The sequence below is a fragment of the Scyliorhinus torazame genome, chromosome 2 (assembly GCF_047496885.1).
Source record: "Scyliorhinus torazame isolate Kashiwa2021f chromosome 2, sScyTor2.1, whole genome shotgun sequence".
Classification (NCBI taxonomy): Eukaryota; Metazoa; Chordata; class Chondrichthyes; order Carcharhiniformes; family Scyliorhinidae; genus Scyliorhinus; species Scyliorhinus torazame.
Genome location: NC_092708.1, coordinates 264,721,177 through 264,737,580, shown reverse-complemented (window position 1 = coordinate 264,737,580; position 16,404 = coordinate 264,721,177). Strand labels below are relative to the sequence as shown.

Sequence of the window (16,404 nt, the reverse complement as noted above, 5' to 3'; positions counted from 1 at the left end):
TCACGTCTGCACCCTACTTAGGCCCATTCCCCCATCCCTGTAGCCCCACCGAACCTACACATTTTTGGACACAAAAGGACAATTTGGCATGGTCAATTCACCTAAGTTGCACACCTTTGGACTGTGGGAGGAAACTGGAGCACCCGGAGGAAACTCACGCAGAGACTGGGAGAACGTGCAAACTCCACACAGTCACCCAAGGCCAGAATTGAACCCAGGTCTTTGGGCACTGTGAGACAGCAGTGCTAACCACTGTCCACCCTGATGAATGATTATTGACCTAAAACTATAACTCTCAACAAATGCTGCCTGAGCTACTGAATATTTCTAGCCGTTGAATTCAATTCTGTCCTCCCCCAACATTCACACTCTAATCGGAGTTGTAGGATAGGTGAGCAGTTGAGTCCTTGGCTGATTATCCTCTTCCTAGCCCAGGGAGATTGAGATCGACAGGAAAGCCCCAGCTACTACAGCAAACTAACAACACAGAATTAGACTTGTCACTCTGTTTTTTACGGATCAGCAGCAGAAGTAATGTTGTCTTTATTGATTCAGTACTTGGGGAGTTGATCATTTCTTACAAAGACTGCAAAAGGTGTTTTCCATGTTGGATTGTTGAATAATGTTCTCCTTGGCCTCCAGGTCCTCAGGCACTTCCTCCTCTGTTTGCATTGGGTCACCACCAGTGCCGCTATAGCTACAGGGATGAAAATGACGTTAAACAAGTAGATGCTGGCTTTGATGTGAATGACATTCCTTATGATGCCATCTGGCTTGACATTGACCACACCGAAGGAAAACGCTATTTCACCTGGGACAAGACAAAATTTCCTTGCCCTCAGGAAATGCAGGAGCACTTGCGAGCTAAAGGTCGAAAGGTGAGTGTGGCCTAGTTTTGAGCCCAATTAAAATTAGATATCCTAAACTAACAAATTGGTCACTTTTTTTTTCGTGTTTTTATTGGGTTTTCACATCTTATATTTCACAATTCATAAGTTACATATTAAAAAGCCACACAAAAAAGGAAAATAAAAAAGACAAACAGAAATCAGCACATATATTTACAGGCAATTCCCTATAAAGTGTTCTGGCTGATCTGAAACCTTGAAGACCGCCACTTTTGGGCATTGCTCCACCCTCACTCCCACAACCCTGGACATGGCCTCAAAAAAGGCCATCCAGTACCTGGCAAGTCTGGGGAAGGGCCAGAACATGTGGGTGTGGTTGGCCAGGCCTCCCTGGCACCATTCACATTTGTATTCCACCTCAGGAAAGAACCTACTCATTTGTGTTCTGGTTAAGTGCGCTCTGTGCACCACCTTTAACTGCGTTACGGAATGCTTTGATCTAGAGTCCTCCCCCTATTTCTATGTCGAGTTCCTCCTCCCATTTTTCAGTTGTCTTGTCCAGGGGGCAGTGTACCTCCTCCAGCAGTCGTCCATACAGGTCCCCACAGTTTCTTTCCCTAGGTCGCCCGCATCCAGCAATTCTTAGGTTAGCGAGTGTCCTGGTATTTGGGGATACGTCATTGTTTTCTTACGGAGGAAGGTTTTGACCTGTATGTGTCTTAGTTCATTTCTTTTTGGCAATTGGAACCTCTCTGTGAGTTCCTTGGGGGCGCTACAGGATCCGTGTACATGTCCCAAACCGTCAGTGTCCTCTCGTCCTGTCTCCATCTTTTGAAGGTGGCATCCATTAGTGTGGGAGTAAACCTGTGGTTGTTGCAGATGGGGGCCATGGTGGACATTCTGGTTAGGCCAAAGTGTTGGCTCATCTGGTACCATATCCGGAGCGTGGCTACTACCACTGTGCTTCTTAAGTACTTGGTGGGGGGGTTGTGACTAGGGCTCGGAGGGACATCCCTGTACAGGAACTCTCCTCCATCTTCACCCATTCTGCTCCTAGTTCCTTGCCCCACCCCCTTACTCTTTCTGCTGTGTCCGCCCAGTGGTAGAACTGCAGGTTTGGGACACCAGGACGCCCATGTTTCTTTTCCTTTGTAAGACCTTTTTTAGGATCCTTGTGTTTCTACCCCCTCCCCCCACTCACACACACAAACAAACGCCATGATTAGCTTGTCTACTGTGTTGAAGAAGCCCTTGGGGATGTAGATCGGGGGGGGGGGGGGGGGGGGGGGGGGGGGGGCGGGGGAGGGGGGGGGGTGGCTGGCTACCTTAATGTCCTGGTACACCTGGATCGAGCGTCCCTCCCATTAACAGGATCTTGCATGTCTTGCCCAGTTTAGGTTTCTTTCCCGGTCTTGGTACCAGTGCAGTTGCATAATGATGGCCCCCGGCTGTTCCCTGTCCTTAGGCTTTGGCTGGAGTGACCTGTGAGCTTTGTCCACTTCTGGGGGTTTGGGGAAGCTATCCCCTCCAGCCAGTTTGCCTGGCATCTGGGCCACGTATTCCCTAGGGTTTCTGCCTTTGGTCCTCTCTGGTAGGTTCACAATGCAGAGGTTCTGGCGGCACAATCAATTTTCTTGGTCGTCGACCTTCCCTCTTAATGTCCCTTGCGTTGTCACCAACCTTGCCATCTGCAGTGAGACGATCTGATCACTCTGGTCGGTCGCAGTCTTCTCCAGTTCTCTGATCGTACCCTCTTGTGTCTCTAGCCGCCATTCCATCTTTGCCAACACCGTTTGCAGGGTGTCCAGCGCCTTCGCTACCACCACTTTCACTGTTGCCATCATTTACAGTTTAATGGCATCCTTGAGCTCTTGGAGTTCCTGCGTTAGGAATACCCTCCATTCATTCATCAGGAGGTAGCCCGGCATATATTCCAGCGTCCATCCTGTTCGAGTGTGGCCAGGACCTCGTCGCTTTGCATGTTTGCCATCGCCTCGGTCTTTCTCTCCAGGCTCTTACTGCCTCTGCCGTCTCTTCGGTTCCTATAGTTGTTGCCTGGCATGTTTCCTTCGTTGTGGTGATGTTGGAGGATGGTGAGGGGTTTTATTCCCGGATTTAGTGGGCTGTTTTAGGTTAAAAATGTCTAAATTCAAGTTTCCAGGAGGAAAGCCACCATTCATGAATTGGCTCAGCAAATCCCTGTCACTGGAAGTCAAGAATGGGACACTTTAAATTAAACTGCAGTCAGCTCCAGCGAACGGCCTGATGGGAATTTGGACTTGGCCAAATGTGAATACACTGAAACTCAGACAAGGTGCCAGGACATGTCTTGACCTGTCCTGTCAATCGTCCATCAAGAATTAATTGATCCTATTGATATGCATCGGTCTGTTGTCAGTAACCCAGATCAAGCCAGACTCTCGGGCGCCCAGAGATCCCGCCGTCATCTTATTTGGGAAGGGGGTGGGCTCAGGTGTCCTGTCAAACGATCGTCAACCAGACCATTAGGTGCTGAGACCCCCGCCCAAGGCCTCATTGGCAGAAAGCCAGAAAAATTGGGAAAAGGGGGTGAAGGGATGGGGGATATAATAGGCTTCCGAGAGACATCAGCACTCGAGAGACGTGGAAGGTGACCTTGACTATCCAGACTGACCTGGGAGAAAGGAAAGAAGGAAGAAGCTGCCGGCGAGACCAACCTTCGAACAATGAATCAGAGGGTCTCAAGAATCGGACCCACAGTTCAACCAAGCCATCTTTGCGGGTTGTACAGCCGAATCTTGGGTGTTTCTTATATTATATTTTTGGGTTAATTCATGGGTTAATAATTGTGTGTTGACTAAAGTTTGTTGAATTTATACTTGTATTGTCCTTTGTTTGCGCTAGTAAAGACACCGAGGTAAACCCTTTGAGTAAGTGAACTAGTTGAAGTATCTGAATTGGACAAACACAACATTGTGGCTTCTTGGATCTCCCTTTCATAAGCAGTTCATTTTGGTGCAGACCATAGTGACGCATTCCTTGCTCTGCTTTCCATGGATTCCATGGATCCCCATTAAACATCAAAGAGCGGTCTGTCAAAAGAGGACAAACCAGTCTGGTTTCATCCATGTTAAAAATGTCTCAGCGTACTCATTCAAGATGTGAACAAGATAATTTTGAAGCGAACACCTGCCATTCCTGTTGCAACAGCAGCACCCTCACCACTTAGCATGTGGAAGACGATGTTGTGCCTTGTCTTGAATCGGTTCAGCTATCCCCCCTTCAGATGAACTCCCTGTGTCCCAGCTTCTTCACAATGGCAACAATCTTTTTCTGCAGGATTGGGCTGGTTACAGGCATGATCTCTGCTCAGGCTGCCTCTGCTAGCCACACCAGCAGAGCTTTTTTGACATTGGGATAGGCAGCCATTCTCGTCCGCTTTCTTGCTGGAAAGAATACTTGTTTGTTGAACTATTCTAAGATGTTCTACTTGGCTTTCAGAATGGCGCACAAACTTTATGCCAGAATTTCCCACTTTTTCACGGTGGCCATTTTCTGCTTCATGCCATAGTTTTCCACTTGTTCTGTCAACGTCGCCTTCCCTCCAATCGACAACACTTTTAACCTTCTCACAGGTTTTGCCATACTTACGCACTTTGCACATCGTTTCACAGGGAACTTTTAGTGTACCTCGGTCTAACTAATTCACTCTGATTCGCCAGCGTGGTCACATGACACCCTGGCCAAATTCCTTGTGTTGCAGAAACATTTCTTTTCCAAAGTATTTCGGCATTATTTTTCTTGCCGGCATTGAACTAGCCATTGGCTAACCAGGATTGATTCCTGCAGAAACTTTTGCTAATCACTGGCATTGTTCTATGGGTTTTTGCTATTCTGCCTGTGGGAATGGTTGGTAACTTCAACTCAAGTGGAATTTCGTATCATCTGAGTTTAATTCATCGAGATTTCACTGTACGTAATCAAGACATTATGAGTTCTACAGGGATGCTGAACTGTTTACTAATTTCTGCCTGCCTCTTCTAAAGGTGGCTGCTCATGCTGGAATCTATTTTCAGTAGGCTGGCCATGCTCTGTTACCTTTTCCAGTGGCCAATTTGAGTACACTCAAAGAATGACCAAGGAGGATGTCAGGTTAAGCACCGTTCTGCCCTTGCCTAACAACTGCGCACACAATCCTGCTAGCATAGACTGCTGAATATTTGTCAAAAGTGGAGAATGTTATATTACCTTATGTAATATAGTATATTACTCTTTGAACCAGCCGAGTTGATGAAATGAACAATAGTCTTCTTGTAAAGATGAACTCATTTATTGAGTAATATAAATAATATTTGTGAGTCCTTTGTACTTAATACTCAACGAGTAAAAGAAAAAAAATACAGTAAAGATAACTAACTAACTATACAATGTAATAATGAAATAACTTATAACTTCTCTCTCTCTAGCTATTCTATGTCTTCTCTGTTCACTCTCCTGAAGCACTCTCAGAAAGAGCGGGACAGTCTTTCTTATACCATCTGATAATGAGACATCTAGTGTTGAATTGACTGTACTAGTTTTACATACATTAATCATGTATATCGATATACAGAGATCCCTACAGAGAACATTAGGTGAGTTTTGCCATCAGTCAGAGAAGTGCTAAGACCCATGGTAGTGCTCTTTGTTCAGGTAGAACAGGAACCAATCATGTGAACACACACTGCCTCAGTATCTGAGAAGGTGTGAATGGTACTGAACACTGTGCAGTTGAACATCCTCACTTCTGACCTTATGCTGGAGGGAACGTCATTGATGAAGCAGCTGAAGATGGTTGAGCCTCCGACACGAGCCTAAGGAACCCTGCAGTGATGTCCTGTGCGTGAGATCCAGTTTCTATACATCCTGTTATTTTATCACTGCTGCCAGGGGGTCTGTAGATAACTCCTACGACATTAAAAAAAAATATTGCTTAACTTAGAGAGCTTCCATTGCCTTCTCACCTTTGATGATATTACCCTTTTCTCATGCTGTACAATTATACTTCATCAATATTACTGTTTCTCCTTTTCCATTTCCCTTTCTTTTCTAAAGTCATTATAACCTGGAGTACTTATCTGTGAGCCATTGAGTCAGAGGATTGTGAGTTCAAGTCCCACTCCAGGACTTGAGCACAAAAGCCAAGACAGACATTACAGTACTGAGCAAGCCTTTCAAATGAGATGTTAAACTGAGGCCCTCTCAAGTGAACATAAAAGATTCCAGTGCACTGTTTCAAAGAATGAGCGGCATGGTGGCACAGTGATTAGGACTGCTGCCTCACAGCACCAGGGATACGAATTCAAATCTGTCGTTGGGTGTCTGTGTGGAGTTTGCACTTTCTTCCCATGTCTGCGTGGGTTTCCTCTGGTGCTCTGGTTTGCTCCCACAGTCCAAAAAAATGCAGGTTAGGTGACCATGCTAACCTTTCCCTTAGTGTCCAAAAATGCACAGGTTAGGTGGGGTTATGGGGCTAGTGTGGGGGAGTGGGCTTAGGTAGGGTGCTCTTTCAGAGTGTCGGTGCAGTCTCAATGTGCCGACTGGCCTCCTTCTGCATTGTAAGAATCCTAATTCTAAGAACTTGGGAGTTGTTCTTATATCCTGGGCAATATTTATCTCAATTAACATCAGTAAAAAAGATTATCTGGTAATTATTACCAGTGGTGTGGCAAATTTTGGGATGCAGGAGCTCTAAGAAAATGTGTTGGAAATATCATTTCTAAATCTATCATTTTATTTTCTTGTGGATTAATCACTTAGGTCAATAAAATTATGCTTTGTAAACGAAAAATACTAGTGCGATTGGCATTTTATTTCAGACCTTGTGATATTTTAAATCATTAGTCTTTTAGCATAGTAAGAATTTCATTATGCGACAATTTAGTTATTTAATTCAAGCTTACTTCCGACTGGGGGATGGTACATATGACAAAATACAAATTTCTTTACCCGTCAGTCTGGCCTCAATAAAAGTCGAGATGGATTTGCAGGTACAGCATTAGTTATTTTATTTGGCTTGCAAGCCTTTCTCAATTCACAGCAAGTACAAAGCACACCTTGCTTCGTACACCTCTGGAATCAAGTGAGTCTGTAGGACAAAGGGATCTCTACTACTCACACAACTGGCATCAAGTTTCACATACATGATTCCCATAGGTCATCCTATACCCCTCCTGACCTATCCATACACTCTAATTGGCTCACTTCCAATCCCTTCCTCTGGCCCCTATTACCCAGCATCCTTTTCTCCTCCTTTGGTGGACACATCTCCTCCTTGCTTTGCCATGCGGTCTGAAATCCTTTGTCTGTGAACTCACCAGAATGAGACTGGCCTATCTCTACATTACAGTAACTAATATCTCTAAAGTAACTATTTTATATCACATTCATCACATAGAGGGAACACTGCTTTTCTTGATTTATAATGATAGCCTCGACCTTGGTGTCCAGATGTGAAATGGTAACCATGTTCCATTTCCAGAAAGGTCATGACAACCATCGAGCTTGAGTCAGCACCTTCAGGGAATGAGAGAGCAATTAGGGGAACACACCATTCCATTTCTTTAGACATGCTGATAGTTGGCTTTACAATTATCTTCTCTTATGTCTCCAGCTGGTGGTTATCAGTGACCCTCATATCAAAGTGGATAAGAAGTACCCATTCTACTGTGAGGCTAAATCCAAAAAGTACTTTGTAATGGATAAAAATGGTGAGGTGTATCAAGGTTACTGCTGGCCAGGTAAGGGAGAAAAATCTCTTGTTTGATGAACTTACTTTGGATTTTTACTTTGTGATGTGCAGTATTTTGTTTTAATATTCAGGCATTAAACCTGACCAACCCCTATACACTGGAAATATTCTCAGCCTTTCACATTGCTTTATTTTAGCTTACCGCTGGCTTGTACTGGTGTTCTCCCTCTCTCAATTCTCTTCCCTCACTCTCTCTCCCTACTCTCTTCCCTCTCTCCCCTCCCTCTCTCTGTCTTCCTTTCCTCCCCCTGCCTCCACGTTCTCCAGTCATGGTCCTTTTTCACTGACAAGCTGTTGGAATCTTTAATTTGAAGGGATCTTAACGTGCCGAACTACGCCAAGTTGGGGGAAGCTTCGTTGATGAATCAAAGTCCTGGCGCACTACGACAAGTTGTTAGATCTAATATATTTCTGGACTACGCCAAGTGTTGGATTCCTAGTATTATTCGACTGTGTAAAGTTGAAGGAATTTAAATTATTTCTACTATTCGGTTGCCAGTAGCACTTTGCGATTACTGGGACTCAGCAGAAATTTGCAGTTAAAACTTCTCAGGTGCCAAAAAGAATTGTTTTATTTGTCTTCTATTGATTATAATTTGAAAGTCATTTAAAAGGCAATTCGTAGACAATTCGAAGCTTTCTGAGAATTACAGACATTGGGCAAAATTCTCCGGTATCGGCGCAAAGTCCGCCGACTGGCGCCCAAAATGGCGCAAATCAGTCGGGCATCGCGCCGCCCCAAAGGTGCGGAATGCTCCGCATCTTTGGGGGCCAAGCCCCAACCTTAAGGGGCTAGGCCCGCGCCGGATGAATTTCCGCCCCGCCAGCTGGCGGAATTGGCCTTTGGTGCCCCGCCAGCTGGCGCGGAAATGACATCTCCGGGCGGCGCATGCGCGGGAGCATCAGCAGCTGCTGACGGCATTCCCGCGCATGCGCAGTGGAGGGAATCTCTTCCGCCTCTGCCATGGTGGAGACCGTGGCGAAGGCAGAAGGGAAAGAGTGCCCCCACGGCACAGGCCCGCCCGTGGATCGATGGGCCCCAATCGCGGGCCAGGACACCGTGGGGGCACCCCCCGGGGCCAGATCGCCCCGCGCCCCCCCCCCCCCCAGGACCCCGGAGCCCGCCCGTGCCGCCTTGTCTCGCCGGTAAGGTAGGCGGTTTAATCTACGCCGGCGGGACAGGCATTTTAGCGGCGGGACTTCGGCCCATCCGGGCCTGAGAATCGCGGGGGGGGGCCCGCCAACCGGCGAGGCGCGATTCCCGCCCCCGCTGAATATCCGGTGGTGGAGAATTTGGCAACCGGCGGGGGCGGGATTCACGCCAGCCCCCGGCGATTCTCCGACCCGGCGGGGGGTCGGAGAATCTCGCCCATTATCTTTTTGCTTAGGCAGACAGCTCGAAAGTAACTTTTAAAAGGTCAAAGTCTGGAAATGAAACATGAAAAGAGAGAGAGCTAATCTTCAGCTAAACTCAAACTCAAAGTCAAAAATACACTGACAGACTGACTGAATCAAAGACAGAACCCCAAAATTAAAGAAAACTAAAGACAAACAATTAAGGACAGACTGACTAACAGACAGACAGACAGACTAACTCTCTGACAGACTACATCACTGACACAGACTAACACCCCGAAAAAGACAACACACTAAAATGGCAGGCGGAAACTTTTCAGTTATACACTTTCATGTCTGTCTTAAGTCATCTAATCACACCCCAATATAATCCTAATTGGTTTGGGTTAGACTCAAACACATTTGATTTGATGGCAAGGCGTCCATCTTCAATGTGCAACATTAGCTTTTAATTGTTTCATGTCTGCATGTTATGGAATGTGATATTCTGCTAAATCTTTACCAACAAAAACTGGTCTTCTATTGACTTAGCTGTTATCTGCATTGTGAACAATGGTGCCTTTATGTTGCTATGGTATTCAGTCCTTGTCCTTGACAATTAGCACAAGCAGTGTCAAATTGTCTTGCAACTGTGCTGTTTTAATCTATGATGGAATTTTATGCTGTTTCATGTATCTATTGAAGACCTGAATTTATGGGTGCTGAAATTCTCAGTTTTAAATGAGTATTTAAAACTGAGGCTTAATTTTTATGCTTAAACAGCTATCTTTTACCTATACTAGTTGTATTTGAAATACCTGGCTTCTATTCAACATTAGAGTCAATCACAGCCAACTCTGCGCCTATCCTCAATCACCATCTAAGTGTACATTGTTCAGTGAAGTCACTAGATAGCGATGGACCACAGAAACAGCTGGATGACATCTTATTGAAGCTCATTTCTTTTTCCTCACCCTTGTCCAAAAATAGTGATTCCAATGTTAGTGGTGTCCCTGTTGAAATTTACTGGTTTTGCTGTTGAAATTTACATAGGTGAAGGACTGTACCTGGGATCTACCTGGCCTGTATCATTTAGAAAAACAATGGGCAATGTGTCTTTGCACTGAGACTTTTCAGATTTTTGTTAGGCATTAAGGGTCACGGAACCAAAGCAGATAAATGGAATGAAGAACAACCATGATCTAATTCAGGCTTGTCCAACCTTCTTGGTCAGGGGGCCACATTTGCATATTTTCCTCACTCAAGGGTTCGATGAGGAAATTTTGGAATGATAAGATTTGACACAACAATAAATCGAATTTTGAAAAAGGTTTCAAGGAACTAAGCAATTGCTGAGCGAGAGTACAGCAATGTCGTAGCAATATATTGTATAGTTAAAAAAGAGTAAGTCATAGAAATCTGCAGGATGCGAGAGGGTCAGTGTATGTGGTGGGTGAGTGGGAATGGATGCATATGTATGCTTGTGGTGATAGTGAGTGAGAAAACAACTGAAGCTGGGAGTAAGGCAGACTCACACTCATCTCCATAAACTCACTCAGTGTATCGCACTCATCTCCACATAATCACTCAATCACTTACTCATTTGCACTCACCTTCATGCACTCACTCCCACACAGACCTCTCCTGGTCAGGTGCTCTCCCAGGGCCAAACACGACTTCTCCTTCCCCCTTGAGAAAGAAAATTGAGACTGCCAGAAATTTGGGCAGCCCTCAGTTCTGAACAACAAATAGCATCCCCTTTCGCCGCATCCAAAAGATGATCCCTCCCCAGCCCTATCCACCAGTGAAAGTAAATAGGAGGTTGTCGGAGGTTCAGTCCAAGGTTGGAGACAGGGTCGCAGTCAGAGGCCGAGGAGGACATCACCTACATGCCCTCCAGCTCAACCACCCCGATTCCCACCAGCTGTAACCCATCCGTTCCCATTGAATTTACCTTATCTGCTCCGCAATCAGAAACAGATATTCAAAATCTTCCCAGCAACTGATGATGTCCACTCACCCAATCACAAGCTGGTTTCACCCTACATTGGCTGTTAAAAGGCTCACCAATGGCTGTCTATCAACAGTCAGTGCATGGAAAAACCAGCCTGTGATTATCTGAGCAGGCACTGAGCACTTTTTGAAATTCCAGGATTTAAAAAGTTGAACTCTTACCTACACTCAGGGGACATGGCGGGTCACTTAAGAATGCCTCGCAGGCCACATCCGGCCTGCTGGCCCCACCTTAGATAAGCATGATCTTATTGAATGTGAAACAGGTTTGAGGGTTTGTATGGCCCACTCCTGTTGCTATGTTCTCATCAATAAGATATTTTAACGTATTTGCAGTTTGGATTTTCTGATTAGATCTTCCTGGATAGTGCTGTCTCCGACATCTCTGGCCGAACAGTGTGAGGTTCAGACATAGTCTCACACTTACTGAGCCAGGGTTGCTAAAGCATGCATTTGGTGTCAATCTCAGCTCAGTGGTGGCACTCTTGTCTCTGAGTCAGAAGGTTGTGGGTTCAAGACCCATGCTTGAGCATATAACCTAGACTCTGTGGATGGAAGTTCTCCCAGCAACATTCATCCTTCAACTGATATCACTAAAACAAATTGCCTGGTTATTTATCTCATTGTTGTTTGTGAGACCTTGCTGTGTCAAAATTGGCTATAGCTTTTCCATCTTTTACAAAGATGCTACATCCGTAAAAAGAAAATTAGCTGTGAACAGTTTTAGCATGGGATGATGCCATGGGAAGTACTATATAAATGCAACTTCTTTATTTCTTAAATATGTGACTTACTGCTGGTCCCACAGTATGAATTCTCCAAGTCGAGCTCTGCTCCCAGCACCTCGAGTCAAGTATCCTGTTATCTGTCGCCAATGCTAGGTTCTTTCACGGTGTTAATAAAGAAGAACTTTTTCTATGTTTTTGTGTATTATTAGGTGCGTCAGCCTATTTAGATTTCACAAATTCCATAGTCCGCAATTGGTATGCCAACAAGCACGGATTGGATCAGTATAGGGTAAGTTATCTTAAAGATTCACTCTCATTTTCACTTAAAGGCTTGAACACCACCATGGGTGAAAAGTGTAAGAGACAGATGTTAGGATGTGATTATAGAATGCCAAGCTTAGGTTTTAGACTAAAAAATAATGCTATAGATCATCGAATTTACAGTGCAGAAGGAGGCCATTTGGCCCATCGAGTCTGCACCAACCTTGGAAAGAGCACCCTACTTAATCCCACATCTCCACCCTATCCCCATAACCCTGTAACCCCATTATACGTTTTGGACAGTAAGGGGCAATTTAGCATGGCCAATCCACCTAACCTGCACTTCTTTGGACTGTGGGAGGAAACTGGAGACCTGGAGGAAACACACGGAGACACGGGGAGAAAATGCAAACTCCACACAGCCAGTCACCCGATGCCGGAATTGAACCTTGGTCCCTGGAGCTGGGAAGCAACAGTGCTAACCATTATGTCACCGTGCCGCCCTTGGAGGATGGAGTTAAGTTTTTTCACAGTTTTGAGGCCCTGGGACAGACTACATTAGGGTTGCAGACAGTGAATTTAGTCTTGATTTCAGCACACTGTGATTGAAGGGGGGAAAAGAATGCAGGACATTGTTTTGGGAGCTTAAGGGAGAAGAAGGGATTTAGGGCAACAGTATATATAGAAGTATAGATTCAAAAAAGAGGAACGAGAGAAATGTGAGGTGAGAGTTGAAAGCTTTGACCAAGCCGAGGAGGTGAATAGCCGTCTTTGCTCAGAAACAAAGAGCTCCAGTGCTCGATGGGGTGGACCTCTGGCAGGGGTGGGTCGCCTTGGGAAGGTGAGGGGGGCGGCCTCCCAGGGGGGCATCCGCATGCAGCACCACCATGCCAACCCCTGGATAGTGTGTACCTGTTCCGGGGACAACTCTTGTCCCTGCCCGTCTTGGGCCGGTCCTCTCAGAGCCATGACTGCAAGCTGAGTGGGGATGTCTGTGCAAGTGCTGCTCGACCTTGTTAGTGGGAGGCTGAAGAGCAGGGTCCCAGCGAATCGGCTGGCGAGCCTTTATTTGCGGCAAGAAGCTCCTGGGGCCTCACTAATTGAACCAGTTAACGTTGAATAACGTTGCCGACCTCGCTGGGCCAAGCACCGGGAAGCTCATGCCAGTTCCCGCTCGTTACCACACTTAGAAATTATCCGGAGAATTACGCCCGCAAAGTAGATAAAAAGAGAGCACGGATCAGAGAGGCAAAGAGCAGAAAGCAAGGGACTGAAGACCAGAGAGGTATATGGCAGTAAGCAAGAGAGTTTTAAAAAATTGATTTAAGGGATGTGGGCGTCACTGGCTAGGCCAGCATTTATTGCCCATCCCAAAGGGCAGCATGGTAGCACAGTGGTTAGCACTGTTGCTTCACAGCTCCAGGGTCCCAAAATCGATTCCCAGCTTGGGTCACTGTCTGTGTGGAGTCTGCATGTTCTCCCTGTTTCTGCGTGGGTTTCCTCCGGGTGCTCTGGTTTCCTCCCACAAGTCCCGAAAGACGTGCTGTTAGGTAATTTGGATATTCTGAATTCTCCCTCCATGTACTCGAACAGGCGCTGGAATGTGGCGACTAGGGGCTTTTCAAAGTAACTTCATTGCAGTGTTAATGTAAGCCTACTTGTGACAATAGAGATTATTATATTATAGTTACCCTTCCAAGTCAGGATGGGGAGTGACTTGGAGGGGAACCTCCAGGTCGTGGTTTTCCCAGGTATCTGTTGCCTTTCCCCTTGCTGGGACTGAAGAGGTAGAAAGCAAGAGACTTGGAGACTTGGGAGAAACAGAGAGCAAGAGAGTGAGGAATGGAGAGTCTTAGAGCAGAGGTCAAGAGAGTTAAGTCTACAGAGGAAGAGAGCAAGAGAGTGGGGTCTGGGAGGCCCAGCGCACCAAGACATGTATGGGAAACAAGAGGCACAGCCTCCCTGTTGTGCTTTTTCTGCATCCTTTTTCAGGACTAAGTGCTCTCAGTTTGATTATACCAATCAGTTACAGAGTAACGATGTCTATATTGTGCTAACAATGTATCTCAGCATGTCTCAGAAGAGCATCCATTATCGCCTCTGTGATATTCTTATTTTACATCCAGTGGTTTCCCTCGCCAAAATTGGCACTTAATGTTAAAATAGGGGTTATTTTGTGCTGTAAGATGGGGAAAGGACATGAAAAGGGGACAATCAAGGTAACTCTTTCAGAAAGCTGGAGTAGATATAATAAGTGGCAGGGAAATTGAACTACATGGTTAGTTCTTTCAGAAAGTTGGCACAAGTGTGCCATGGCAAATTATATTCTTTTGAGTATTTGAAATTAAGTTTCATGCATTGTAATCTACAAGATTTATGTAGTTCCACTAGCAGTTCATCCTGATAGGAAAAGTAGATGCTTTGTCACAGGTTACATGAATTAACCTAGAGACAATGGGCAGAGCTTAATGCTTCCTCTCTGGCGCATTTGATGGCAGGGTTGCATTTAATCAGGTGGGAGGGTGATAGGTAGGGGCCAGACTGCCTTCCATCCTTACCTTGATTAAAACTGTGGCGGAAGACTCGTGAATACCCTTGCCACTTCACTGCCAGTTCAGACTCTTAAGTGGGTAATTAATGCAGTGTCTGATTGCAGGACCCAGTTTTGGGAGGAGGGTACTCGCTGAGAGCTACTTCCTCCCCACTACCTCTCCTCCATGACCCCACAATTCCCCGCCATGTGATTCCCCCTTCTGTAATTCCCCCTCCTGCGATTCCCCTCCTGCCACCGCTCACCTATGACCTGGGTCCTTTGCTGATTCTATACCTTGGATGGGTGCATTACTGGCAGTAGCCACCACCTCCCAGTAATACTGCTGAGCTTTGAAGAACTGCAGCCTCTGTTGGCCGGCAGCCTTTGGTGGAGTCCTTGATCCCAGTAAAGGACAGCCACTACCCAGTAATATGGCGGATATTCCTGAAAAGTGATCTCTAGCTGGTGATACCCTGACCGCCTACATTAAATTCTGTCCACAGTTCTTTTACACTATCAGAAAATAACTGTTTTCAATCAGTGCTAAATTTGCTGGCCTCGCCAAGGGCAGCATGTGGGCTATTCCAGTAGAATCCAGCACACTCGAACCAGAGAAAATGAAAAGGTAGTCAGAGTATTGCTCTTGAGCACTATCCAGTGATCTGTGTTTGAACATACAAGTGTGTGGACATTAGATAGGGCTAAATTGAACTCTTGTACGTTGCCTCCCCATAGTAAAATAGCGGAGGGAAATTGTTTTTGTTGATGATAATGAAAATAATGCAATGAACCATCAGCACATTTTACACTCTGATTTTCTTTACCATTGACTTCAGTTGGGTAGGGTATAAAACTGGCTGCTGATTTGTAAACGCCCATTTTGCCAAAGGCCAATTTTCACCCCATTACATCTAGATTATACATGTAAAGTCACCACTTGGATGAGCTATTGGTCACTTGGGCGAAATATTGGAGGCAGCCAATGTCCATTAAATGTATTTCAGAGCAAAGAGGAGAAAAAATAAGAGAGAGCAGCATGTTACACGATGAAACATATTTCTGCGTTGCAGGGTTCCACAGATATTCTCTTTATGTGGAATGACATGAATGAGCCAGCTGTTTTTGATGGACCTGAGCTCACCATGCCCAAGCATGCACTGCACGCTGGCGGATGGGAGCACCGGGAGTTACACAACCTGTATGGTTTTTATCAGGTAAATTCTATCTCGCACAGTGGTGTACAAGTTTCTTCCTGAAGATTGTTAGATTCTGCTGGTGACATGGATCTGACGGTGCAGAAACAGTACACGGACATGCAAGATAGGTTAATTATGCGTTGAATCTTTTTCTGACTGAAAATTCATTTTTGTGAATTTGTGCTCATTGAAGTGAGGATGTTAATACTGAAGAAAGCACCCCCACTTTCCTCTTTTTACTCCCTTTGTTTTTTGTTTTTCTGTTTGTATATTTGTAATTATATCATGTACAAAACCGAATAAGAACATTTTTAAACAAAATACTGAAGAACAGAGTAGTTTTAACTGGGGTACAGCGCAGGAAGCTGCAGAGTAAAGCTTCCTTTAGTCTGTGCTAACAACATGCCCCAGCCAACATCAGAGAGCAGCAACTAATCCACCACCATGACCACACCAGGCATTTTCATTGATTAACGTTACCAATTAATGATAAATACAGAGCAATTGTTTGCTGTGAGCTGCATGAAGAATTATAATTTTAACTACAGTATTCCACAATGTTGAACTATAATGTCAAAAGAGCTCCATCTGCGAAATACACGGAACTTGCAGAATGCCAATTAGCATACAATGCTTTCCCTGTGCATGAATAGTCACCACTTATGCAGTGCAGTGAATGCCGATATGCTGAATTCCTTTAAGTGAGAGCTGGATCTGTTTC

The 16,404-nt window shown here is 45.4% G+C and overlaps 1 protein-coding gene across 3 annotated transcripts in view; it reads left to right on the top strand.

Annotated features, from left to right (window-relative positions):
• The window catches only part of LOC140398239 (neutral alpha-glucosidase C-like), a 352,477-nt gene that overhangs the window by 228,067 nt on the left and 108,006 nt on the right, over nucleotides 1-16,404 (top strand). For all 3 annotated transcript variants that reach the window (XM_072486683.1, XM_072486676.1, XM_072486666.1), the window contains exons 12-15: nucleotides 643-878; nucleotides 7,480-7,606; nucleotides 11,903-11,982; nucleotides 15,558-15,701. In XM_072486683.1, coding sequence (XP_072342784.1) covers nucleotides 643-878; nucleotides 7,480-7,606; nucleotides 11,903-11,982; nucleotides 15,558-15,701 — 587 coding nt within the window. The remainder of the gene's footprint in view (nucleotides 1-642; nucleotides 879-7,479; nucleotides 7,607-11,902; nucleotides 11,983-15,557; nucleotides 15,702-16,404) is intronic.